This window comes from the organism of the source record quoted next, unplaced genomic scaffold (genome assembly GCF_019419815.1).
Source record: "Pyrus x bretschneideri cultivar Hongxiangsu unplaced genomic scaffold, Pyrus_bretschneideri_v1 Contig3, whole genome shotgun sequence".
Taxonomy (NCBI): Eukaryota; Viridiplantae; Streptophyta; class Magnoliopsida; order Rosales; family Rosaceae; genus Pyrus; species Pyrus x bretschneideri.
This window is the reverse complement of record NW_025999612.1, coordinates 7,472,525-7,498,791: the sequence shown is the minus strand read 5'-3', so window position 1 is coordinate 7,498,791 and position 26,267 is coordinate 7,472,525. Positions and strand designations below refer to the sequence as shown.

Genomic DNA, 26,267 nt, shown 5'->3' with positions numbered 1-26,267 from the left:
AGTAAATTCTTAAAAAACATTTTTAGGAACCTAAACTTTAATCAAAAGTATTTCCAGTCATTTTAAGAACACTTCCAAACAAATCATACACGTTGGATTGTCCATGTAAAGAAAAAAAAGAACTCTATGTCACACTAATTTATTGGAAATTAAGAATGTCACATTCCGGCCCGGGGGGGACCACTTCCTGGGCCCGCTCCACCACTGTAGCACGATATTGTCCGCTTTGGGCCCCGACCACGCCCTCACGGTTTTGTTTCTGGGAACTCAGACGAGAACTTCCCAATGGGTCACCTATCCTGGGAATGCTCTCGCGCGCTACTCGCTTAACTTCGGAGTTCCCACGAAACCTGAAGCCAGTGAGCTCTCAAAAGGCCTCGTGCTAGGTAGAGATGAGAATATATATATATATATATAAGGATCACACCCTTGGGCGATGTGTGATGTCACAATCCACCCCCCTTAGGTGCCCGACGTCCTCGTCAGCACACACGCAACCAGGGTTAGGCTCTAATACCAAATTGTCACATCCCGCCCCGGGGAGGACACTTCCCAGGCCCGCTCCACCATCGTAGCAAGATATTGTCCGCTTTGGGCCCCGACTACACCCTCACGGTTTTGTTTTTGGGAACTCACACGAGAACTTCCCAATGGGTCACCCATCCTGGAAATGCTCTCGCGTGCTACTCACTTAACTTCGGAGTTCCCATGGAACCCGAAGTCAGTGAGCTTCCAAAAGGCCTCGTGCTAGGTAGGGATGAGAATATACATATAAGGATCACACTCCTGGACGATGTGGGATGTCACAAAGAAAATGTTATTGTTCTTTAAAATTGCCGTATAAATTGCATGTAATGTACATGCAAGAAAGAAATGGAACCCAAACTTGCATGTGTTCGAGCAAGCTTGTATAAATTGTGCGGTGACAAGTGTGTCAAGTTACCACCCAAATTATAAAGCAATAAAAGTGAACAAAACGTAAGTATTTTGAGTCGCACTATAAGCCAATTCTGCCTCCCTCACCTAACTTATCTTTTAAGGAAATTTTAATTGTTAGCATCGCCACGTTAGTCTAATTTTTTTTAGATTGAAAAGATTCGTAGAGACATTTCAGCTTCTCTTTAACCATCATCATGTGATTCACCAGAACGATAAAAGAAATCCAAGATATGTTATATATAATACATGTCTGAAATTCATTTCCGACTACTGACCTACTTTAGTGAGTTTCCCTCACCTAACTTGGAGTGAGGCTATTTACAGGCCCACGTACTAAAGAGACGTGGTACTCTATTTGCCAATTGATTTACCATTTTTGTGTGTAGTGTCACCTCCATTAGGAGAAATTCAACTTGTATTGAACCGTCTACAAAATTATCAAAGTTTCAGAGTTTCATATACTAAATAAATTATATAAGGGTGGGTAAGGAGACAAGTAAGGAATAAATGAAATACGTAAAGTTAACATATTAATTATGTAATTTTATGATATATACCACTCGTACATGATGACAGTTGATCATATTACTGTTACATTTAGTTGCACATGCACATATGACGATATTAGGTAAAATGATTGTTAGGCAAAAGTAAAACGTAAAATGTTGGTCAAGGAGACGAAACAAGTTATAGCAACCACCAAATGTAATGAAAGATTTTATCTTAATTTAGATAGCAGTTAGATATTTTACACGAAAAATTAGGTTCTCATCCTTATTTCTCATATTCCATTGATTAAAATCTTATTCTTTTTTAATTTTTTTATCAAGGTCCTTAGATTTTAATATAAATCATTAATTATTTCAATAATAATTTTTATTTTAAATATATTCATTCAGTGTTAGAAACGTTACATTTGGTATATTTATAATTATGGCTATTTTTTTTTATCAATATTTTTATTTTTAGTTTGTAACCATTTTTAGTTTGCAACCCTTTTTTTAATTTGTATCAATTTTATTTTTAGTTTTAATTTGTACCCTTGTATTAATTCTTTTTTGTGCCTGTACTTTTTAAACTTTTATTATATTTGTACCCTTATTTTTTAATTTATTTGTATCTATTTTTAATTTTGCTAAATGTACCCATGCTAATTTTATGCCTTAAAATATATCAATAGTTATTTAATAAAATATGTTAATAATTATGTGGGTAGATAATTTTTTTGCTATAATTTTTGTGAAGAACAATATTACTCTAAAACTTAAGTATTTAGTATATTTTAAAAATATTATTTGAATTTGTTTGAATTTCATAATTTGTGGACATTAAATGCATAAATACATGAGTTAAATATCTCAAATAAGACAAAGAATGTCAATCAAAATATTTAAACAAACAAAATTTCAGTCTAACAATTAAATTTATTAGGAACCGAACACAAAATGATCATATTTTAAAAATTACACGATAGAGAATGATATCTTTGATGGGCCGATAAAATTGATCTATTTAAAGCAGAATGATATGAATATAATTATTTTTCTTTAAATTTAGATCGATCGAATATTTAAAAAATGAACCGAACTGAATGGAAAATGAATAGCGTGGGTCCCACATCCAGATGGTGTCTCCTAATTAGATTACAACTAATCCAAGTTGTGGGCCCATCCTTGCTCTGCCTCCTCTCCCCTTAGCAGTTTGGACAACCCCCTAATCCCTCTCTCCTGACCCCTAACCCACAGACCAAACCTCGTCATGTCTTTCTCTCACATACCAAATTTACCCCTAACTTTTTCTTTATTTATTTGCTTTGCTAAAGTCACCGTGGAAATCTCCATCACCTTTATCACAGCCCCACGTCATCTTACGGACCACGGGCCCAATGACGGTTACGGACCTGAAACGGAACTGAATTGCGTTTTCCGGAATTCAAATGGGAATTCAATCCAGTTAAGGAACTTTATGGGGGAAACTGACTGCTTTTCGTCCACTAATAACGTACGGCCACGTGGAAGTGAAGTCATTTGGGGAACACGTGGGCCTCTCAGGTGAACGCCAGCATGCGCAACCGTCTTTTACGGTTTCTGAAAATTTGGTTGCGAGTCCTAATCCCCACACGGGGTTCGCGTGACTGGGGGTTAGGTGGGGATGGAACGTTACGGGTCTACGTCATTAATCAAATGTAGCACGTCATACTTATTATTTTAATAAACTTTATGCGGTGATTTTCACGCGATTTTTTTGTTTCTTACACGTTCCTGTTAATCTTGACAATTGATTTTTCTTGATCTTATTCGAAGTATCACGTTGATTAAGAATCAGGTACTTTGAACTTGGTTTACGCGACATTATTGTTACAATGGCTTGAATTTGTAAGTTAGGATAAGATGTGCTACAACTATAAACGTAATGTTCAATTTAAAATGCGTCACTCACGAATATGACATCAAGGTAAAATAAATAAATAAATAACTATAGTGAATAGTACCTTTTTTTTCTCAATTTAAGACTTTTAAAGTTCACACAAATTTTTTGTTTCTTACGTGTTCCTATTAATTCTGACAATTGATTTTCTTTGATTTCATTCAAAGTATTACGTTAATTAAGAATCAGGTACTTTGAATTTGGTTTATGCGAAACTATTGTTACAACGGCGTGAATCTGTAAGTTAGGATAAGACGTGCTATGACCATAAACATAAGAAATTATTATTAGCACTCAAAAAATCTCATTTGATACTCCAAACTTTCTATAATTGGAAAGAAAAATACACTTGTTAGAAGTGTATAATGAGATTTTTGGAGTGCTAATAACAATTCCTTAAGCATAATGTTCAATTTTAACTACGACACTCAAGAATATGACATTAAGGTAAAATAAATAAATAAATAACCATCGCAAATAGTAATTTTTTTTTCTCAATTTATATCTTTTAGAGTAAATATATTGTTATATAAAAATGAATAAAAGAAAAGAAATGAAATAATTTTGTGGGAGATGAACATCAAACAACTAGTGTAATCAAGCTATTACGGGATGACCCATTAGTTGGGGACAAATTTCAAGTTCAGATTTCACACGAGACATACTGGGTTCGATTTATGGTGCTGGTAAGTCACACGATTGTGACTAGGGGAGGTTAAAATGCATCTATGAATTTTCCGGTCCCAAAAAGATAAACTCAATGGTAGGCCACCAACTGGTACATTTTAGAGGAAAAAAAAACAACTAGTATAATCAGTAGCATAATTCAACAAAATTGATAGGAGTTTCAAAATTAGTGATATAATAATATGAATAATGGAGACAGTCCCAATGAAAATATTAGACATCTTGAGTTAATTAATCAATTTTTTTAAGTGTGATTAGTAGGAGATAAACATTAACAACAACAATTAGAAAAGAAATGAAACCTGATGCACGCATATCCTTTCTTTTCGTGGTGGATGCCCTAGTGGGGAAAGGACTATGTCACATAGATTTGAGAAATTTTTATGGCATGGACCCTACATGCATGCCCTTCCTTGTTCTTGTGAGATTTAATTATTTTTGGCCATGTTGTGTGGATTTAGCAAAGAATCTGTATTTTCATGTAAAATCATGAAGAGCGTGGTGGAAGTGTATTTAGCAATGTCAAAAGAGCTTTCAAATAACCAACAAAAACTTTGAAAATTTTATTTTTCTTAATTGGAGTTTCCTAGATTAAGCATGTGGAGTGTCTTCAATTAACGTTTTTGATCAAATACATAGAAAATAATTCGAGTTTTAAGTACTTATGTGCTTCTAATAACAACATTTTATACACGCTATTGTTTAAATACAATGATGAACTCAAAATTTTGATTATGTGAGAATTGAGAGTAATTAGTAGGATCTCGAGTCTCTACATTTAAATTTTGCGCATTTATGCATTTTACTCAGTCTCAATCATTATAATAATCCGGTGATCTAGGACACGACGCATCACCTATTATAATAATACGGATTAAGCGAAATACAGATAAAAACACAAAACCTAAATGTAGAGACTTGTGATCTATAATTTGGTACATACAATTAAGCCGTGTGTAGGTTTCATTTTCACCAATGATCAAATAGATACCAAGTTAATAACCTCTTATATTTCATAAATTATAAAATAGAATCATAAGAGACTCTTATATGTTAATGTAAACAATGCATCAACGACCGACATACACCCACTATCGCTATCGCACACAACTCATTCATGTACACCGACTCTTATGCGGTTCATATTCCACCTTTGATGTCATGTTGGAGCGTCTAAAGGTCAGTTGGCCGAAATATTCCAAATATAATCAAGTCATTCAGACCTTCTGGTTGTCTGAACATAAAAGTGAGAAAAATTTTACACATTTGGAAATTTGGAGATAAATAAAAAGGTAAACTAATGAAAATAATTTGAAAACTTTGAGTTTTAACCAAAATGACAAAAACATGTTGTAAGTGAATAGTATCAAGGGTGATTTTTTAGAGTAAAAATGTCCTTAACGTTAAAAGTGAACAGTACCAGAAGTGTTTCGTTAAGACTTCCTATATAAAAATAGAAGAAAAAAAGGCATACCTTTGACAAAAGCCAATAAAAAAAGAATAATACTTGGCTACTTGAATGAGAAATAAGAGTTCCAATTCAAAATTGTTCGTTGTCCATTTATAAAACTTCGTTTTTATAATCAAAATCGTTCATATTATAAATCATTCTATAAGGATCTTATCAGTAAAAGATCAATTAAAATTAAGTTCGTTTAATCATCGACATTGTATAAAAACAAACAAACTAAATTGGTAAAAACATTGTGAACCGTCTATGTATTTGCTAGAATAGATTGACTGAACGACCTTAGTTTTAGTTCACTTTTCTTGAATATGTGATTTTTACAGTGTGATTGATAATATAAACAGTCCTGATTATAAGCATAAACTCTGCGATTCGAACATGACGAATGTCGAATCAGAATTCTTACTCATATTTGAGTAATCAAGCATTATTGTTATAAAAATAACCGGCCATGAAAGCTGTCAGCTAGGGAGGCGTCTCCTCCTACCATGGAAGAAACTAGGGTTGATGGTTTTGTAGGCATATTTTTTGTTATCATTAACCTTCAAATCCCATTATTATATGAGTGGTCTGTGATTAATTATATATAATCAGAAATCAGTGACACAATACTCCAACTAATTAAATACACATTAACAATAAGAAGAAAAAAATATAAATTATAAACTCGACAGCCACAAGATGTGCTGGTAAGATACCATCATTGTTGAGTACTAAATTTGAAGCAAATAATTGTTTAAAATAAGAAAAATTAATGAAAATGGTTTAAAAACTTTGAGTTTTAATGATAAAGACAAAATAAAAGGTAAAGTGAATAGTAATAGATTTGATTTTTTAGTATAAAAATATGATTTTTCGTTAAAGTGAACAGTACTGTAAGTTTTTCGTTAAAACTCCCTTTAAAATATTCATCAGATGTGTTATTTGGTATTTTTAAATCTAAAAAGTTACAATGTCTCTCAAATTTAATGTTCAAGCGAGGGCGGTTTGTTTATAAATTGTTGTCTTTCGTGCATAAAAAACTTGTTTATTAATTTTTGCTCATAAAATAATATGCAGACAGAGATTTGAAAAGTCAACTTGAGATTATTAAATTAATTAAAAATGAATGAATATAAAAATAAGGAGCAAGAGGTTCAATGTAACATCCCGGCCTAGGCCCTCATCATATTCCGGGTTCGACTCCGCCGTAGCACGATATTGTCCGTTTTGGGGAGTTCCTAGAAAACCCGAAGCCAGTAAGTTCCTAAAAGGACTTGTACTAGGTATAGATGAGAATATACATATAAGACTTACACGATCGACTTCCACTAAACAATGTGGGATGTTACATTCAATGATCCTTGAAGCGGCACGTTTTTTGTGTAAATAGTTGTTAATTAAGCATCCATATTCTCATATTTCTGGCTTGCACATACATTTGAAACAATTCAAACTTATGTTCTTCAAAGACTTCTTAATTTATTCAAATGTTGGGTATAATATCATACTTTTTAATTCTTATTACTCTTTCTTCTCAGATCAGTCTACCATACAAGCAACACATTACAAGTAGTTAAAAAAAGAAGACGTATAGCCGTATAGTATATAGCTGTTTCCAAGTAAAGTATAGTTCAAAATTAATTTGAAGTCAAGTTTGAAGAATAATTAATCAAATTAATTTTAAAGAGGATGACAGCAAAGAATATCAAAATTAATTTGAAGCTTCATAGCCAAAATGGTCTATGAGAATTTCATAACTTACTTTGGTCTCAAAGATTTAAATCGATACAAGTAGTTTTTGAGATTGTCTAACGTCAATCATTTTGATTATTCTGTGAAAATTTTGAGTCCATCATTGTATTTAAACAATGGCGCGTATAAAATGTTTTTATTAGAAGCACATAGGTGCTTAAAACTCGAATTATTTTCTATGTATTTGGTCAAAAACGCTAATTGAAGACGCTCCACATGCTTAATCTAGGAAACCCCAATTAAGAAAAAAAAATTCAAAGTTTTTGTTGGTTATTTGAAAGAACTTCTGACATTGCTAAATACACTTCCACCACGCTCTTCATGTTTATACAAGAAAATACAGATTCTTTGCTAAGTCCACACAACATGGCCAAAAATAATTAAATCTCACAAGAACAAGAAGGGCATGCACGTAGGGTCCATGCCATAAAAATTTCTCAAATCTATGTGACATAGTCCTTTCCCCACTAGGCCACCCACCACGAAAAGAAAGGATATGCATGCATCAGGTTTCATTTCTTTTCTAATTATTGTTGTCAATGTTTATCTCCTTCTAATCACAGTTAAAAAAATTGATTAATTAACTTAAGATGTCTAATATTTTCGTTGGGGACCGGAAAACTCATAGAGGCCCTCCCATAGTCACAATCTTGTAATTTACCAGCGTCATCGAGGGGAGTGGATCTTATAAGCCTTATATGTATATTCTTATTTTTACCTAACACGAGGCCTTTTGGGAGCTCACTGGTTTCGGGTTTCGTAGGAACTCCGAAGTTAAGCGAGTAGCGCTCGAGAGCATTCCCATGATGGGTGACCCACTGGGAAGTTCTCGTGTAAGTTCCCAGAAACAAAACCTTGAGGATGTGGTCGGGGCCAAAAGCGGACAATATCGTGCTACAGTAAAGTCAAGGTCGGGATGTGGTGGGGGTCCGGGTTGGGTTGTGACAATTTGGTATCAGAGCCAATCATTGGCCGGATGTGTGCCGACGAGGACGTTGGGCCCCTAAGAATGGTGGATTGTAACATCCCACATTGCCAGGGGAGTGGATCCTGTAAGCCTTATATGTATATTCCCATCTTTACCGAACACGAGGCTTTTTGGGAGCTCACTGGCTTCGGATTCTGTCGGAACTCCAAAGTTAAGCGAGTAGCGCGCAAGAGCAATCCCATAATGGGTGACCCATCAGGAAGTTTTTATGTGATTTCCCAGAAACAAAACCGTGAGAGCGTGGACCGGACCCAAAGCGGACAATATCGTGTTACGGTGGAGTCGAGCCAGGGATGTGGTGGGGACCCGGGGTGGGATGTGACACGTAGCACGTCTTATCCTAACTTACAAATTCGTCGTAACAATAGTATCGCGTAAACCAAGTTCAAAGTACCTGATTCTTAATCAGCGTGAGACTTTGAATAAAGTTAAATAAAATCAATTGTCATGATTAACAGGAACGCGTAAGAAATAAAAAAAAATGCGTGAAAATCACTACATAAAGTTTATTAAAATAATAAATTGAAAATCTCCCCTAATTTGAAAAAAAAAAACCATCAATTCAAGGGGACAATTTGATTTGATAAAGATACTTTCAATTTAACGGAAAATTTTCACGTAGTGACCAAAATGATTGTTTGTGGACAATCTCAAAAACTACTTCCATCAATTTTAAATCTCAGAAATCAAAGTGAGTAGTTGTGCCAATATCAGAAATCTTACTTTTGACATTTCTATGTGCTTGCATGGGAGCTACATGCAATTATTGAAATATATATGCTTGGAAATCTTAGCAAGAAAAGTAAAAGAAAAACCCAAAGAGCAAAAGTAACTTTGTTTAATTTTCAAACATGGAATACAGTGTGTATAAAGGGTTGAAATTATACATGAATTTTTTTTTGACATTTACGACATTCATGGTTTTTAAAATGGAGGGAGGGCCTGGTCAAAGAAAGCGTAAATTTGCAGGCATTTTGTTTGTTCATATTTAAAGTGATAAAACCGACATGCATGCCCGACTTTGAACATATCCTAGGTGAATTAACCCATCTTAATTTACCCGAATACAAAACCCTAATCAGGATAATTTGCATGCTTTGGTACGTCTACCACATCACGTCGGGTTCTAATAATAATGGTATTAATTTTTAACATAATGGTTAATGTAGGTTGATATCTAGTTTTAACTTTGTAGTCGTTCTTGTTGTTAAAGCAGTCTATCCGTCTTTTTACACTCTAATTTAGTAAAGTGGTGCGTTTTAAATTATCAGCTTATCATATGTTTCATGTGTTTATCTTTTTATATATATATTTTTTTCCACTTGAATGTTAATTTCTTGGCTGAATATTTGATTGAATATCTTACATTTGAATATTGAGTAACGAAGAAGAAAAATAAAGTGCATATAATAAGAAAACAAAATAAAGCTTGGTCATGGTTCCTTGTAGTATACATAAAAGACCCAAAAAATCAGATATATCCATCCAGGGAATCATGGGCAAGATATCAATATTTTTGGGAGGGGATAACCTAAAATAATATTAATATTTTTGGAAGGGGATAACCTAAAATACTATTGGAGCACAAGCCTTTTTTTCTTTTTATTTAACAATAAAAAAAAATACTGCATCCAGGTGTCTGAAATTTTGAGATTAATTTGCTTATTTTCCACCCACTTGTAAAGGAGAAATTTTATGGTCAGATGTGGCGAATCATGCAATCCATACGGCTCCAGACACAAATAAAACCACCCTACTTCATCTACTTTTCTTTTTTTTTATTATTTTTTATTATTTTTTTCATATTTATCGGTCTCATATGTGTCCCAACCCCTCTCACATAACATTCATAGCCCACCGCTAATGGTGACCTCAAAAAAGAACTACTTGGTAGAGATATTCATTTAGTGTTAAAAACGTTACATTTGATATATTTATATTTATGGCTAAATTTTGTATCATATATTTTTACTTTTTAGTTTGTACCCATTTTAATTTGCAACCCTTTTTCTAAATAGACAATTTCTCTCTTGGCGTTAGATTTTAAAAAAATTTCATCTAATTTTCCATCTATCTTGATCACGGAAACAACTATGAGGGCAAAAAGAGTGAAAAAAATGGATGGATGAAAAATTGAATGAAAGTTTTTAAATTCTAACGCCAATTGGGGGGGGGGGAATTGGCTAATCATAAAGTTCAAGGGGGTAATTGGCTAAAATTAAAGTTCAAGGGAGAAATTGGCAGCTCCATACAAGTTCAGGAGGCAAATCAACAAATACCTATATATATATATATATATATATATATGAAATCTTTAATGGAAGGGATCCCCATTTTTTATAAATATGGAAATTAGTTGTGGGGTCCACACTACATAAACTTTAACGATCCGAACCGTCTATTTTTTAACTCACAGATCATCCTTACAAAATATTAGCCAAATTGAAAATGTTTAAGACATCTAATTTGGTTCAAATAAATTAACGAATACTTTGTTATATAAGAAACAATGAAAATTCATCTTGATAATTAAATAGGCAAATGGTTTCGAATTGAATTGAATTTTTGCAAGAATGATCTATGAATCAAGACTTACAAAATAGATGGTTCGGATCATTGAAGTTCGATGTGAAGTGGGACCCACACTTAATCCCCATTTAAAAATAAAAAATAAAACCCCTTTGCATAAAGGGCGCACGCTTGTGTATTTCTAACATATAAGATACTGACATGTGTACAGGTTCCGTCCGGTATTATGGACACACTAGAAAGTCTCTCCTCTAGTTGTATCTTAAAATTAGAATTGGAATTGGAATTGGAATTGGAATAGGAATATATATTAAAATCTTGAAAGTTTCAAAATATACTGTGTTATTCAAGTTTGAACTATTTAGAATGACAAACTAGTAGTCAGTACATACCTTAGTATGAATGTTGAAATTTCAAATTTGAAATAGTTTTTTTTCAAAAGTAACACTCCACTAATTATAATTCTTCTTGCAAAATGCGACTTTGTAGCTCCTGTGTTAGCATATGATAGTTTCTTCGGGGTTTCACTCGGTTTTCAATTTTGATCTGTCAAATTGTAGGACATACTCAAAATTTTGAGTAAGTAATAAAAAAATTATGAAACAAAAATGCTACTTTTACTATATTTTTCACACATATTCATAATAATGCTCTAATAAAAGTGGGACTTGCGTGTATTGGTGGTCCTACCTCTATTAGAGTAGTGATACAAATGTGGTAAGTGTAGCATTACTCATAATGAAATATGTTGCTTCTAAAGTTTCCAATAAATTCTGATTTTTTGAAATTATAATGGATGTTGAAATTCCAATTTTCTTTTTTTTTTAAAAATAGAATTGGAAGGCAATTCTCGTTCGAAATTCTTTTGATCGGATTAGAAACTCCTTTATTCTGATTTGATTTATCCAAAAACTAGGCCACAAACCATAAGGTGCTAACATGCATACAACATTTGATTAGCAAATTTAGTGATTCTCACATTACCGCACTCGAAAACTAAATTTTAAAATTTTAAGCACCTCTGGGCTCTAGCATGGGCCATATTTTCAATAGATGAATAAACCTTTTAGTGAGGGTGGAATATATGTGGTTAGGAATAGCATAGTGTAAATTGCATCACTGTCCCCCGCAATCTCAATTGAGAAATGAGTGGCCTTGAGCAGCAAGTTCTAGTTCTTGTACTAAAAAGTGCAATCCAAATGCTAGAAATTGAATAAAATCTCTCTTTTCCTGCAACGAGTTGGAACACACATATCCACTTGCACTTTTTGAAAGGGCAAAAATTGAGTTCTATTTGAAAGGGTAGTGGCAAACACAAAAACCCAGAGAACGATGTTGCAAACCGACATTCTTGGCTTTCCGATTCTTTATGACTCAATTGGCATTAATTGGTACTCACCGAGCAAGTCGTGCATTATTTTGATAATCTTTTTCTTCTCTTTGGTAGTTTATAACAGTAATATCATTTGTAATGACAAAAATTTGGCGTAATTGGCAATCGAGGGTTGAACGTTTTACTTTTTGATAAAACAATACTAAGGAAGGGAGAGTCGAACATCTGCACTTGGTTCGGCTATTCGGCTCCTTATTCTTCCTCCATGGACTTTGGTTGAAGGCGTGCTTTGGGTTTCTGTGGCTGCTAAAGTGCAATTCGCACTACTTGGTAGGATTATGGGAGACTTTTAGTGCAGGTGGCTTGCGCACCCCCATTTTCCGTTCATCCCTGCGCTTCGTTGGTTTTTCTTACCAATGGCAGCGGACTTAGCGATGGTGGTGCTGCTATTTTGGTGGAGGAGGCTGACTCTCGTTTCCAGATCTAGGGTTTCCATTAGGGCATTGTTTTGGTCTTGCTTTTGGAGCTTGTTTCTTTACTTTTGTAATGGGCTGCACTTTTACTTTAGTGTTATGGATTGTCTTCGAACTTGCCTCACTTTGTATTAGTGTGCTTTGTCTTTAATAGAATTAGTTGTTTCACCAAAAAAAAAAAAAAAAAAAAAGAAAAAATCCATGTGTAAGATAAGTGCTCTTAATCACTTGATATTAGAGGAGGAGGGCTTTAAATACGTGATTGGCTTTAAATACTACCACAATCACATCTCAGGTGGTACCAAAGGTTTTACTTTTTACTGTGAAGATAGGAAAATGAGATAAGATATCAGAGTTTGCCTTTGGAAAGCAAACATAACAGAGCAAGTAGGCCCAACAAATTGAACAAAATCGTACACACTTGCCTCTGCAAGCTCTGGCTACCATCAGATGGAACGTGCAAGCAGAATGCATCCTTTCCCACCTGCCTTTGCAACCATTGCTTTGTGATGGTTCTTTGAAGTATACTTTCTGCATTAAAGCATCACAAAATTATACCAGAAATCAAATCCACATGACTGCAAGATATCCCTTCAGAAGCAACTCATAGATGCTATCTTCTGGAGGCTCGTAAGTACCTAGAATTGGTCCAAAGTAGGCTTTGTGTATGACTGATTAAAAAAATTCGATATTCACTATGTTACATAGTCAAAAGATGGGGAAAAAGTCACTTGGAAGTGTGTCTAACGCTTTCTTCAACCCGAGCAAATGCATCTGTCAGCACATCTATCGTCCAATCCTTCACATCCTCCTGCGAGAAATGTGTGAACAAACATTTTTTTGCTGCTCCGAAGCAAAACATAAAGGGTAGCAGATGTACAAAGCATCAAACCGTTTTCATTTGGAACAATGGAATATACATTTCCTACTTATGTTCTTTCAGAGAAATCCATTAAAATCAAAATATTTAAGATCTATGGTTTTCTACATTCTAGTGCAGTGAACCAAATTATGAAACAAAAAGCACCGAAGTAAAATATCACAGAGATGATACTTTCTAAAGCAGTTAAGCATAGCAAGGTTGCAACAGAAAATTTTACGCGGGTTGGAAGCTATTAAGGGTGAGAAACATGATACAACTTAAACTCCTCAGATCAAGAGGCAAATATATAGTTCAGAACTTGTGAAAATGTCAGCAAATTTGTCACCAGTGCAAGTCTAGGTATGCAAATATCCAAGTGCTAAATGGCCAATTGAAAACCAAAAATAAAAATACATGGTTGCTTAAGCACTCAAGTATGTTAGAAAAACCAGTAGTAACGTAAAGTTCATGCACATTAGAAAAACCAGCGGCAACCTAACATTAATGTGCATTAGAAAAACCAGCAGTAACCTAACATTCATGTGCATAAGCAGACCCGCTAAAACTAGACTCAAATTCTGTAAATGGCAGCTTGGGGGAGAACATCAGCTGGTGCCATTAGTTATAAAACTTGAGATGCTATACCATTTTTCATTGCATATATACCAAAATGACACTGCAATTTGATGTAGGAAAACAAGACTGATCCTAGCCTATTATCCAACGATCAGCAAGACCAAGACTGCAAAAACAATGTTACAAATATGTAGCACTGGTTAAGAGTAAAAAATAAATTATGCCTCACCATGCGTAATGGTTCTCCAGTTCTTAAGCGTGCATTTGGACGAGCAAGCTTGGATTCAAATGGAGTCCTCGGTCTTACTTCACGAATTTCTTCCCATTCCTCTCGGGAGAGCATCCTAACAGTGCCTTGCTCAGCAGGAGCATTCTTTATTTTGCGTTCAATCAATTCTTGGGACCTTGAGTCGTCATACTGCCAGCGATGAGAGGCCAGTTACATAAGTCACTATATAGACTTAAAACCAACGAAATCCAAAACATTACCTACATCAAGGTATAATTCATTTACGTATTTCATCTTACTTTGAATCAAACATGACCAGTGACAGGTAAGAAGACAAGATTATAACTTCCAAGATCTAATTTTTTGATCTGACCTTTCGGCCTTGATCTAATCCTTTTTATCTGTACAAGAAACTAATATTCTCAAGCATTTATAACGTGCAAACAAGTAGGAAACCATTCTTTTCTTGGAATACACAAGCAGCTATAACAATGGCAGAACAATGCAGTGTGCAAAAGACAGCTATGAATATCATCAAAATCAAATTTTCCACAAGATGCGATTTCTATTCGGAGATTACAATAAAGCAACAAAATTTAGGAAACAGAAAGCAAATAAACAAATGGGGTTGTGGAAACATTGATAGAAAAATATAGTTAATTTTTCTTACCATCATGAGGAGCTTGGCGAAGAGGGCAATGCCAACGGCAGTGAGAATCTGGGGCATTGTGGCTGTGTCGAGGTAGGCCATGGACTCCGGAACCTCGACGAACACCGATTGTTTATCTTTCTTTGAGCTTCTCCTCCTCCTCATTTTCCCGAACTCTGCAATCTTCGTCTTCAAGCTTTCGCTCGGCGCATCGTAAGTATGCAGCAAACGCCTCTGCCCCTGCCTCCCAACTGACCACAGCACTCTCTGCCTCACCCAGTTCATACCTGCTGGCTTCTATCACTTTCCTATGCAGCAACAGTTCAAAGACCAAAGCTTCAAAGTAAATTTCACATTTCTCATTGAACAAATTGTATAATACCCACTTCATGAATCGAAAAAGAGACAAAAGTCCATTGAACAAAATAAATGAAAGAAAATTAGCCATTAAATATACGATCCAAAATTGCATAACCCATCAAACAATTTGAAAAAACAGATTGAACAAGATGTACCTGATGCTGATTAGATAGGAAAATTACAGAGCATCCATGGATTTTTCTGCAGAATTCAAAGGAGCGTTTGTTGTTTGCAGTGCATTAATGGAGGTTACGAGTTCAAGAAGCTTTGAGGCAGAAGAAGGAGGAGGGAACCCGGCAGCAACTAACCGCAGATGAGAATTTGGAGCTGAAGAATGTACATGGCCATTTGGGTTTTTGAATTGGGCTTCAAAGTTCAAGACTTTACAAAATAGTCCAGCCCAATCACTCTCTCTCTCTTCTTTCTCCCTCTACGCATTTCACCTTCGTCAGATGACTTTGTGTTGCTCTCATGCCTCCATTGCCATAGCTGAGTCGCTCACAAGTTGGGGTATCAGATAAAAATGGGGTTATTTTCTCACGGAAATCTCTTTGCATTTCATCTGAGCAATCGAATTGGTATTGCAAAAGCAAGACTAGTGATTCATATCAAATACTGCACCACCACCTCGCAGCAATCAGAGACGTTCAAACAGGACGATGATGAAACAGTGAGAGAAATCTCCACCATCCTCAGAAACCACAGCGACTGGCACTTGGTTCTCAACTCCTCGCACCTCCCCAGGAAGCTGAACCCACATGTGGTCCGAGCCGTTCTGCAGCAGAACCACCAGGTTGGTGACCCAAAACGCCTCCTCAGTTTCTTCCTATGGACCGATACCCACCTGGGTCTTCCCCAAAATTTGCATTCCTTTTCGATTCTTGCTGTTGTTCTGTGCAATTCCAAGATGTTTGAGCAGGCTAATGCTGTGTTAGATAGAATGGTTAAGACCCGAAAACCGGTTTTTGAAGTTTTGGATTCTGTTGTTAGTTGTTTTAGAGATGGTGAGTGTGATGGATCGGATAAGATTGTTTTTGAGATTCTGATTAGAACTTTTATGGCGGCGGGGCGGTTGAACGAGGCTGCTGATGTTTTTCTGGGACTTAGGAAAGTTGGGATTCTGCCAAGATTGGATTGCTGCAATTTTCTGTTGAATGATTTGTTGAAGTGTAATAAAATGGAGTTGTTTTGGAAGGTGTATGATGGGATGTTAGAGGCGAAAATGAAACCCGATTTTTACACTTATTACAATGTGATCCATGCCCATTGTAGGGCAGGGAATGCCGGGCAGGGAAAGAGGTTTCTGTTTGAGATGGAGGAGAAGGGTGGTAATCCAGATTTAAGTACCTATAATGTGGTGATTGGTGGTTTGTGTAGAGCTGGGGATGTCGATGAAGCCTTAGCGGTAAAGAAGTCTATGGTTGAGAAGGGATTGGTCCCGGATAGGTATACTTATTCGGCACTTGTTGATGGGTTATGCAGACAGCAGAGATCAACAGAAGCAAAATTGATGTTGAAATACATGTATGATAAAGGTTTGAGTCCTGACAACACCTGCTACGCTGCCTTGATTGATGGATTGATGAAAGAAGGTTACTTGGAAGAGGCTCTGAGGATCAAAGATGAGACAATTGTTCGTGGCTTTAAGTTGTGCGATTCCACATGTAATGCAATTTTTGCTGGGATGTCTAAAATTGGTAAGATGGAGAAGGCAGAAGCTCTCCTGAATGAGATGAATGTTATGGGCACTAGACCTAATGCCCAGACATACAAGTTTTTAATTGACGGGTATTGTCGAGAGCAAAATATGGTCAAGGCTTGTGAGTTACTTAACGAGATGAAGAAGAGGAACTTTGCACCCAATGTGTACACTTATGGAGCTATAATCAATGGCCTAAGCCGGTGTGGAGATATGCAAGGGGCTAATCAACTTTTGAAGGAAATGACTGGCAGAGGTTTGAGACCAGGTGCTGTTATCTACACAACTGTAATTAGAGGTCATGTCCAGGAAGGAAAACTTGGAGAGGCAATAAAAGTACTAAAAGGAATGACAGAAAAGGGGGTCATGCCTGATGCCTTTTGCTACAATTCTCTTATAATTGGCCTCTGTAAAGCCAGGAAAATGGACGAAGCCAGGACTTACTTCGTGGAAATGGTTGAGAGAGGATTAAAGCCTAATGCGTATACTTACGGGGCTTTTATTCATGGGTACTGTAAGGAGGGGAAAATGCAACTTGCGAATACGTATTTCCAGGAGATGTTGAGTTGCGGTATAGCTCCTAATGATGTTATCTATACAGCCCTGATTGAAGGGCACTGCAAAGAGGGTAACTTAACGGAAGTATATTCTACGTTTAGGTGTATGCTTGGACGAGGGGTGCTCCCAGATATCAAAACTTATAGTGTCATTATTCATGGTCTCTCAAAGAATGGAAAAATTCAAGAAGCACTGGGGATTTTCTCCGAGCTCCTTGGCAAGGATCTGGTTCCAGATGTTTTTACTTACAGCTCTCTCATATCTGGCCTTTGTAAGCAGGGAAATTTGGACAAGGCTTTCGAACATCTTGAACAGATGTGCCGGAGAGGCGTTGATCCAAACATTGTTACTTATAATGCCTTGATTAATGGATTGTGTAAGTCAGGTGACACTGATAGAGCCAGAGAACTGTTTGATGGAATCTCCAGAAAGGGTTTGTCTCCTAATGCTGTGACTTATGCTACAATGATGGATGGATATAGCAAATCCGGAAAATTATCCGAGGCATTTCAGTTATTAGATGAGATGCTTCTACACGGGATCCCTACAGATAGCTTCATCTACTGCATCCTCATTGATGGGTGCTGCAAGGCACGTGACCTAGAGAAAGCCCTGTCTTTATTTCGGGATATGGTGGGGAAGGGCATTGCAGCCACTTCTCCTTTCAATGCATTGATTGATGGCTTCTGCAAATTGGGGAGGATGATGGAAGCTAAACAGTTGTTGGAAGATATGGTGGATAAGCATGTGACACCAGATCATGTCACCTACACGATTCTGATTGTTTCCCTCTGCAAAGAGGGATTGATGAGAGAATCAGAACAGCTCTTTCTGCAAATGCAGAAAAGGAATATGACGCCAGATATTTTATTGTATGCTTCACTTTTACACGGATACAATAGCACGGGAAGCAGATTTAAGATGTTTGCTCTTTTTGAGGAGATGGTGGCGAGGGGACTCAAGCCTAATGAAGTTACATATTGTATGATGGTTGATGCTTATTGCAAAGAGGGTGATTTGGTAAAATGTTTAAGGCTGGTGGATGAAACTTTGGTCAATGGTGCAATCTCGAACAGTGTAGTGGTTGATGCACTGACAGGTACACTATTCCAGAGGGAAGAATTTTCCAAGACAGTGAAGTCACTTGATGAAATGGGAGAACAAGGATTTATGCTCAGTCTTGCTACATGCAGCACATTAGTTCGCGGATTTTACAAATTAGGGAATGTGGAGAAAGCAGCCAGGATTTTTGAGAGCATGCTTAGGTTTGGATGGGTTTCACAGTCCACCAGGTTAGATGACTTAATTCATGAGGACCGAAGTGAGGCTAGCTCCGGAATATGTTGAAGCAAAAAAAGGTGGCGATCAGGCACAAGTCTAGTTGATTGTGACAGAATTTCTGGTTCTCTTCCTATTCATTGCTTCATGAACCAAATTCAAATGCTGGCTCGAGGGTGGACTTAACAAGTTGTGGTGGTGGAAAAGGTCTGCTTTTGCCAATGCGCGGCTTCCTCATTCTGGACCAGTGATTGTGTTCTCCCTAAAGGCTAAAGCAAAGTGGTGGATTCAATGGTTAGACAGGTAACCTTTTACCTGTGCAACTTAATAGGTTACTGCATAATGGTTTGGAATGTTTCTATTGATTTAATTTTAACCTCATGAAAACTTGGTGCAACTTTCTTTTTTGGTTTGAAACAGATGTTGATGTAAAGAGGATGGGGAAGGCACAGCAGTGGGAGGATACGAAGTAGTCAGTGCACTCGAAGGTCGGTGTAGTGGGCTGATTCAGATGATACGAAGATGGGTGATAAAAGCAAGATCAGGTAACAGACCTTGCAATTTTGCTTGTGAAAGAAGCAACTTAGTTGGCTGATATTTTCATGCTGGAAGATTTCTGCTTCTTCGTGCTCATTTGTTTAGAACTTCTTAGTTCCTCCCCTTAATAATGTCTGATATTACGTAGCAAGTGCCCTTGTATTGTACAGAATGAATGCAGATTAGATACGAAAGAAAATCATTTCGAGTCAATGTAAAGAGGATCTGTTTTGAACATTCTACTTTCTTGTATCTCAACAGTCAGATTTGATAAACCACTAAATTGCGTCTTACTCATGATGCATCTCAGCTGTTCGCGTGTTAAATCTTAGTTACCGTTATGCAAATTCGCAGATGATAGAGCAGTCTGAAGCTGTTGGTGTTTCTGGACAGATTGAATTCAACACTGTTTCTAAATTGCTTTTATGTTTTTTATTTGCTAAAACTCTTCTCAATATTGACATGTTATGTCATGTTTCTAATGATGTTTATCATAGGTTGCATTTTCTGCGCAGATCATTTGATTTATAAACCATGTCTTTTTTTCCTTATCTATTCATTCAGAAAGGCTATCACTGCTAGTGGGCGGTAATGAGTTAGAATTAAGATAGGTAAATAACTTTTGCAACGAAAAAAAGATGGTTAAAACGCTTAATTCCTTCCAATATTAAATTAAAATTTTGATTTTCGCACACTCCTTTTTTTTTTCCTTTTGTGCACCCATGTTTATTGTTGTTTCTTAATTCTCTGTTAATTTATTTAATCCAAAATAAAAAATAAACAAAAATACATAGAAAAAAAAGCCGTACAGAAATCACTTCCAATCGACAATTCTTATAAAAAATAAGAAACAAATAGTTACCTCATTGATACAAAAGCAAATGAAATTTTGCCTAAACTAAACTGATCATCTACATACAAGTACAACAACAAAATAACTTTGCTAAAACCTACTAGCATTCTTTTTCTATACACAAATCCAAATTATAAAGAACAAAATAGTTCACAAACAGATACAAACCAAATCAAACTGCCTCTATTTACCTCAACCCACAAAACTAGACTGATCCTACATTTCGAAGAGGCAAAACGGTCTCACGTTTTCGATCAGTTCTCGTGTTAAGTATGCGAAAAAGTTTCGGTTTTAAACATCATCTGCCGGAGTTTGTTAAAAGAGCCAGCATCCCATTGTCTTTGGAGGCTGATTCTGATACAAGCTCACTTGGTGTTTTACCTTCTCTGTCAGTGGCTTTTGGATCAGCTCCCCTGCAATTGAATTAAACAAGCCAAGCGTTTAATAAAAGCACTTCTAGAAGAACCAGTTATGAGCAGAAGTGCTTCGTACAGAAGCAGTCCCAAATGCACAAAGTCTTACCTTGTTAGAAGCAACTTTGCAATAGCAATATTCCCTCTTATAACGGAATAATGTAGTGGTGTTTGACCTTTTGAATCAGTAGCTTTTACGTTGGCACCGTACTGTAAAAGGAGCTCTACCATGCCAATATCGGCACTTTGGCAGGCTAGGTGAAGCAGGGAACAGCCTTCAGCGGTGTCTTCTGCGGGCTGAATTTCACTTTGAGTGACAGAATTTAAGTTACTTGAGGAGGGCTTGTCTCCGGAATTATCTGCAAAGCGACCAAATTGGTATCAAGTATTTTCTGTTCAACCAATCACATTGCATTTTGCAGATTATAAGAGCATACCATCTAATGCTTGCACAGATCTAGAATTAACATCTGCTTCATAACCAACGATATAGCGGTAAACTGCTTTCTTGTCATTAGCACGGACGCTTTTGCACAACTGTTGCCCCATGACATGAAGTTTCTGATTGTTTTTTGTACGACGAACAAAAAGTTTTTCTGCATACTGCATTTAGAAGGAAATCTCAGAGGTTCCGAACAACACATCATATCGAAATTATGCAGTTGAAACAAAAAGGTGTGAGCAGATTATTTAGAAGAATACCTTTGCTTGAATATACCTCTCCTTTGTCGAATTAAGATCGTCATTACATGGCTTTATCATAAGAAACGGCTCATTCCTATCAGCCTTGGAGAAACTACATCGCACGAACTGACGAGTTATTAGCACACTAAGAATATTAGTTTCAATCATATAGATTTACAGAATCCTTAATTACCCTATAGGCATTTTATCAGCCTGCAAAGTACTTCTTGAATACAACATCTCCTCCCAAATCGAGTTTGCGAAAGCATTTCCCAGTGATTGAAACAAGGTTAAGACAGAAGGTTCCCATACTTTCACATCAAGTGTTAGTGATCGAACCTGCATCAAAGCAGTATTAAACAAACCAAGACATCCATAACCATTTCACAGACTAAATCTTAACCTAGACAACTTGCCTTTGATACATGTACACCAAGATTACGATGAACACCAGAGCATTCAATGCAAATAAGAATTCCGAGGTTCAAAGATGCCCAATCTGGTTCAGGTGCACCACAATCAGCACATTTTTCATTACCGCACACTCTTCTCAGTATGTCAATTGGCTTCTCACTTTTGAGCTTGTGCGGCTGCATACTTCTAGAGATTCGTAGATAATTATAAGCTGTGATCTTAGGTGACAGTTCCGGAATAGCTGTCTGCTCAGCATCAGGAGCACTTTCTAATAAGTAGCCCTCGTTTCCAGAGAATTGATCATCGCTTCCTGTAGGGCTAGTTGAGAGACGCTGCAAAACAATTGTTATAACCATTTCAACAACTATAGATTCAAAGATTGCATGTCCGAAAGAATGCACATTCAGTAAAATTACCCTCTCAAGTGTCTGGAAACTCAACAATGAAGCTATTACTCCAGTTATTTTCTCAATCCAATCCATTTGGTCAAGTGCATTCTCTGCCTGCATCACCAAAAAAATTTCAGGACCTACCGTCATATGTTTAACGTGTTAAATTCACTATGCATCTGGCATTACCCTCTGAGAAATTTTCGGAAAAGAAATACCTGCAAAGTGTAGATTTTAGCAGGTGATATAATTCTGAAGCAGAACCTTAAGTCCGTCTGGTCTGCATCAACCTTTATCGTTGATGTCAGCAAGTTCACAGTGTGGCTAGCAACGGATTTCTCATCATGTATACCACCATGGTAATGAGATGAAAGCCATCGACTCAAAAGCCCGGAGCCGTTTTCAGAGGAATTATTCTTCTGTGGAGAAGATGGACTCCCATACTGAAACAGTATGATTAACATCAAGTAAGCAGTGGGAGGCACAAAACAGGGTTTACATAACGTATCCTCTGGCGAATGACTTACAGATGGCCGACTCCATGGTTTGCGATAGTAGTACAGCATCCCTCGACTATCAAGAATGAAATACCTTCTTTTCCAGTCACCTCTCAAATTGGAGGAACGCTTTGATAGATATCCTTGCCGAATGGTTTGTACCTGAAGAGGATATTTGTATCTAAAGGGATGCAACTTGAAAGTACATATTGAAACTAAAAGATATCCAAAAAATATCTGCAACTGCAATTACCTTCCCCTTTGCAGCAGATTGCATCACTTCCTCGATCACTTTATGTGATTTCCTGGAGAAAGGTTGCGGACCATCTCCTTTAGGAGAACCATGGATACCGCTCAAGGACTGCGTACTTTCCCGATCAATCTGCTTTTTGTACTCTTGTATCCTTTCATTGAGACACGTCTGTTCCTGGTTGCAACTTTCTCGTGTCTGTTGCGCGTCAGCCAAAGCCTACACAGAAAAAACAGCAAAAACTCTTACAATCAACAATTAACAGAGAACTTTGCCATGTGACTGGACAGACCTCTTCACGAAAAATACCAAGTGATGAAGAAAGTTTGTAATTGTAAACCTGATGAATGTAGGGTTCCATTGCATGCAGTAACTCATAACTCTGCAAACGGAGGGGGAAAATATCATAAGCAGTGTATATGTTGGATTGCAAATTACGCAAGGGTTGTGTCCTATACCTGTTTGAAGTAACGAAGATGAGCGTCCATCACCCCGCTGACAGCTTCCAGAAACTCAAACCTCTTTTTGGCCTCAATATCAGAAAGAACAGCAACCTGGATACATAAGTGGACTATATGTTGAAAGCCTAACTGCTTCTGCATTGTATCTTTCTTCAAAACAAAATGTCGTGAAACTTATCTTACCAGGCTGAAGCGGGCTTGCTCAAACGAGGATCTTGCATTCTGCAGTTCCTGGAATGTCTCTCTACCAAATTAGATTTAAATGGTCACCCATGGAAAACTATCTTAATTCAACCTATACAACAGACTGAATAATACTGGAACTCGGAGGTAAACCATTGTGGATATACCTCCTCTATACTAGCAGCTATATCCATCCTCGTGCTCTTCCTCAATGACAGAAACTTCTCGCGTGCCTGTGCATAGAATACACATTACCCTTGTACAAAAACACATATGCTTGCTGCACAAGAAACCATATTTTGATTGAAGAAAAATATTGTGTTCTACAAACTTCAACAAGTAACACGTATGTATGAAATTTTCAGAACAGAAGACCACCTGATCATATACAAGTGATGTCTTGTCAAAACGCTTTCGGGATTCCTGCATCAATAAGATACTTTAGCGAAAAAAGGAATTTGTTAGACAATGAGAGGGATGAAAGGAAGTACAACACATCACAGTTCATTATATCGAAAGCGATGCCATGTAGAAGCAACTGCTGTAAATATAGTGCATATGTAAACAAGCCTAGTTAACCGTTCGCCTTGTACCTTGACTTCATGGAGGTCAACATGGACAATGTTCACCAGCCTATCATTTAGCATGTGCTCTATCTGAGAACAAACATGAGATTTCAACACATCAATCATATATAAGTATCGTGAGATGAAGAAAAGGTTAAGGTTGAAAAAATATGATTGCTATCGACATATATTGTTCAGATTATGATTTTGTTGAGGAAACCAGAACAAATTACTACCTGTGAACGCAAAACTTCCTTGTACGTCGCGATTTCTCTTAATGCAATTGTGAATCTGGACATAACCTGGCCTGAGAAAATTAATGTGGAATTTATAAGTGCTGACAGAAAATAGGCAGACATAAACACAATCATACACAGACATACTTCCTAAAGCTGAAAAAATAGGATCATTGTGGCCTCCCCCAAAACTTTCAAGGGCAGTTATAAAAGCGATTTCACCATCATACGCTTCTCCAAGCCCTTCTCTGAAAAATTAAATTGGATACAAATTATAAGATACATATAACAGTTGCTAATAATTATACAACTCCGCAATTCCATCTACTTTTCTTAAGAAGTAAAAAACTCCGTGGTTTGAACGGGGGGAGATTGTGGGAGAAGTTTTGGTTTAAATTCTTCATATAAAGAGGGTATAGTTTTCCTCTGTGCATTCATGTGTTTGTGCCCTATTCTTAGTGTAATCTGCTTAATCTCGGATACTAAAATTCTTAAGATTTGATGTTTCGACGTCACAGCAAAGACACGACTGCGAAAGAAAACTGTTCAACGAGGAAGTGGGCTCATTATTCAGCTCGAAAGCATAAGGAGATAGAGAGACTTCTCATCATACGTATACTTTCGGCATCCTTTGTAAAACTTATAACATCTTCCCCTCAGTGACTCTGCACTTTCCTCCAAACCTTGTATCTGTTTCCAAAGTAGCATACATCAGTAAGCAAACATCAAAACTTCAAGTGTCCAGATTGTGCAGAGTAACGAATATCGAATAAACAACAAATGCAGAGAAAAGTAGCAATTTTCTTCATCCCATGTAATTTCTTTTTCGGTACGTAGGAATTTTAACGACATGGTTTCGAATATAATTAGAACATCAAGGTTGCTGCGTTAGCTATCTATATTATGCAGAAATTGTTTCACTGTATGCGTTTATTTATAAAGAACATCAACCAAACTGTCAAACTCAGATACAAGCAAAAATGTCACACCATTGTTAACAAGAATCCATAAATTCAGAAAAAAAAAAGAGGAGGTGAAATTTGTAAATTATGACGATAAAATCAGCTCTACCAAAACAAACAATTTGATTTGAGCTTTTTTTGGCATAATTTAACACACAAAAATAATTACAATAAATATAAAAATATAGAAAATGAAGAAACCTATCGGTGCTAATCTAACGTCTAATCTAACAAAATTTATCGTTTGACAAAAACAAAAAAGAAAAAAGAAACCTGTTGGCGGAACATAGGCGAATCATCAAGCTTTGCGAAATGCATGTTTGGAAGGATACAGAGATCGCCTTCGTCTTGAATTTCTGCAGAGAGAGAGAGGAGGAGGGGAGGTTCCAAAAGCTTCTCTTTTTTGGTCAGAAAAAAAGAAAAAAAAAAAAACCTTCTTCTTGTTGCTGTTTTTTGTTTTTGTTAGAGAGGGAGGGATCGAAAGTGAAGGGAGGTTTGTGCAGTTGGAGGACGAAGGTGTCTGCGATTTTTCATGGCCGTTACTAAAACTTAAATTACATGTCACTAAAATCTCACCCGCCTTTTTCCTTTTTACTCTCTCTCTTCTTTATTTATTTATTTTTAAATTTATTACTATTATTCGAAACTATTACAATAGTTTAGGCTAGGATGGTTCAAACTTAGAACGCATAGGTGAAAACTCAACACCCTATACATTAGGATATTAAACCAGATACAACATATTTGTTTGAATCTATACAATGCAGTATTGAGAGAGAAGTCTAACATAGAACATCTGCTAGGAATAAATGCTCTTTTCTACTCGGATTTTAAGGTAAGTCTTCCAATGTTAAAAGAGGCATAAATTACAGGATCTTATCCCAAAATGATTAAAAACACTTATTTTACAGTTAATATAAATCTTGTAGGATAATTCGGAATATGAGTGGCCGGTCGATCAACGAAATACAACCGGCGGACCGGCCTCTCACATCGCGCAAGATTTGTCATGCATGAAATTCAGTGTACCTAA

The 26,267-nt window shown here is 36.5% G+C and overlaps 3 protein-coding genes across 5 annotated transcripts; 1 reads left to right on the top strand and 2 right to left on the bottom strand.

Annotated features, from left to right (window-relative positions):
- Window positions 1–12,874: 12,874 nt before the first annotated feature.
- On the bottom strand, window positions 12,875–15,567 carry LOC103958274. 3 transcript variants are annotated; one of them, XR_007260155.1, is made up of 5 exons: window positions 15,410–15,566; window positions 14,916–15,202; window positions 14,246–14,434; window positions 13,217–13,389; window positions 12,875–13,109 (listed from the first exon to the last, which is right to left on the bottom strand). XR_007260155.1 is itself a non-coding variant. In XM_048589317.1 (5 exons), exons 2-5 carry the CDS (start codon window positions 15,177–15,179, stop codon window positions 13,025–13,027), a joined length of 618 nt encoding a protein of 205 aa, XP_048445274.1. In that variant the 5' UTR covers window positions 15,180–15,202; window positions 15,410–15,567; the 3' UTR covers window positions 12,875–13,024. The 3 variants fall into 3 exon arrangements, 2 of the variants coding, with proteins under 2 accessions (XP_048445274.1, XP_009368803.2); XM_048589317.1 differs by having other exon boundaries at window positions 13,310–13,389; window positions 15,410–15,567; XM_009370528.3 differs by having other exon boundaries at window positions 13,310–13,389; window positions 14,916–15,230; window positions 15,410–15,550.
- Window positions 15,568–15,644: 77 nt separating this feature from the next.
- LOC103958353 (pentatricopeptide repeat-containing protein At5g61990, mitochondrial) lies at window positions 15,645–19,635 on the top strand. The gene is made up of 2 exons (XM_048589316.1): window positions 15,645–19,092; window positions 19,210–19,635. Exon 1 carries the CDS (start codon window positions 15,778–15,780, stop codon window positions 18,856–18,858), a length of 3,081 nt encoding a protein of 1,026 aa, XP_048445273.1. The 5' UTR covers window positions 15,645–15,777; the 3' UTR covers window positions 18,859–19,092; window positions 19,210–19,635.
- Window positions 19,636–20,140: 505 nt separating this feature from the next.
- Window positions 20,141–25,795, bottom strand: LOC103958278 (ADP-ribosylation factor GTPase-activating protein AGD3-like). The gene is made up of 20 exons (XM_009370536.3): window positions 25,508–25,795; window positions 24,886–24,962; window positions 24,420–24,520; window positions 24,273–24,343; window positions 24,064–24,126; window positions 23,849–23,893; window positions 23,638–23,703; window positions 23,471–23,518; window positions 23,285–23,380; window positions 23,167–23,208; window positions 22,830–23,045; window positions 22,607–22,738; window positions 22,298–22,522; window positions 22,107–22,193; window positions 21,693–22,022; window positions 21,470–21,615; window positions 21,295–21,388; window positions 21,030–21,195; window positions 20,702–20,951; window positions 20,141–20,592 (listed from the first exon to the last, which is right to left on the bottom strand). The coding sequence occupies exons 1-20, from the start codon at window positions 25,550–25,552 to the stop codon at window positions 20,478–20,480; spliced, it is 2,415 nt and encodes an 804-aa protein (XP_009368811.2). The 5' UTR covers window positions 25,553–25,795; the 3' UTR covers window positions 20,141–20,477.
- Window positions 25,796–26,267: the final 472 nt, after the last annotated feature.

Bases quoted from the DNA above. Each gene is read 5' to 3' on its own strand.
- LOC103958274 (XM_048589317.1), bottom strand. From the start codon at position 15,179: ATGAACTGGGTGAGGCAGAGAGTGCTGTGGTCAGTTGGGAGGCAGGGG. The intron at 14,435-14,915 runs GTAAGAAAAATT...CATCGCTGGCAG, and splicing joins TCGCCAAGCTCCTCATGATG to TATGACGACTCAAGGTCCCA. The intron at 13,110-13,309 runs GTGACTTTTTCC...GCTTTAATGCAG, and splicing joins AGCGTTAGACACACTTCCAA to AAAGTATACTTCAAAGAACC.
- LOC103958353 (XM_048589316.1), top strand. From the start codon at position 15,778: ATGGGGTTATTTTCTCACGGAAATCTCTTTGCATTTCATCTGAGCAAT.
- LOC103958278 (XM_009370536.3), bottom strand. From the start codon at position 25,552: ATGCATTTCGCAAAGCTTGATGATTCGCCTATGTTCCGCCAACAG. The intron at 24,963-25,507 runs GTTTCTTTTTTC...CTTTGGAAACAG, and splicing joins CGCCTATGTTCCGCCAACAG to ATACAAGGTTTGGAGGAAAG. The intron at 24,127-24,272 runs GTAGTAATTTGT...GTTTGTTCTCAG, and splicing joins AGGAAGTTTTGCGTTCACAG to ATAGAGCACATGCTAAATGA.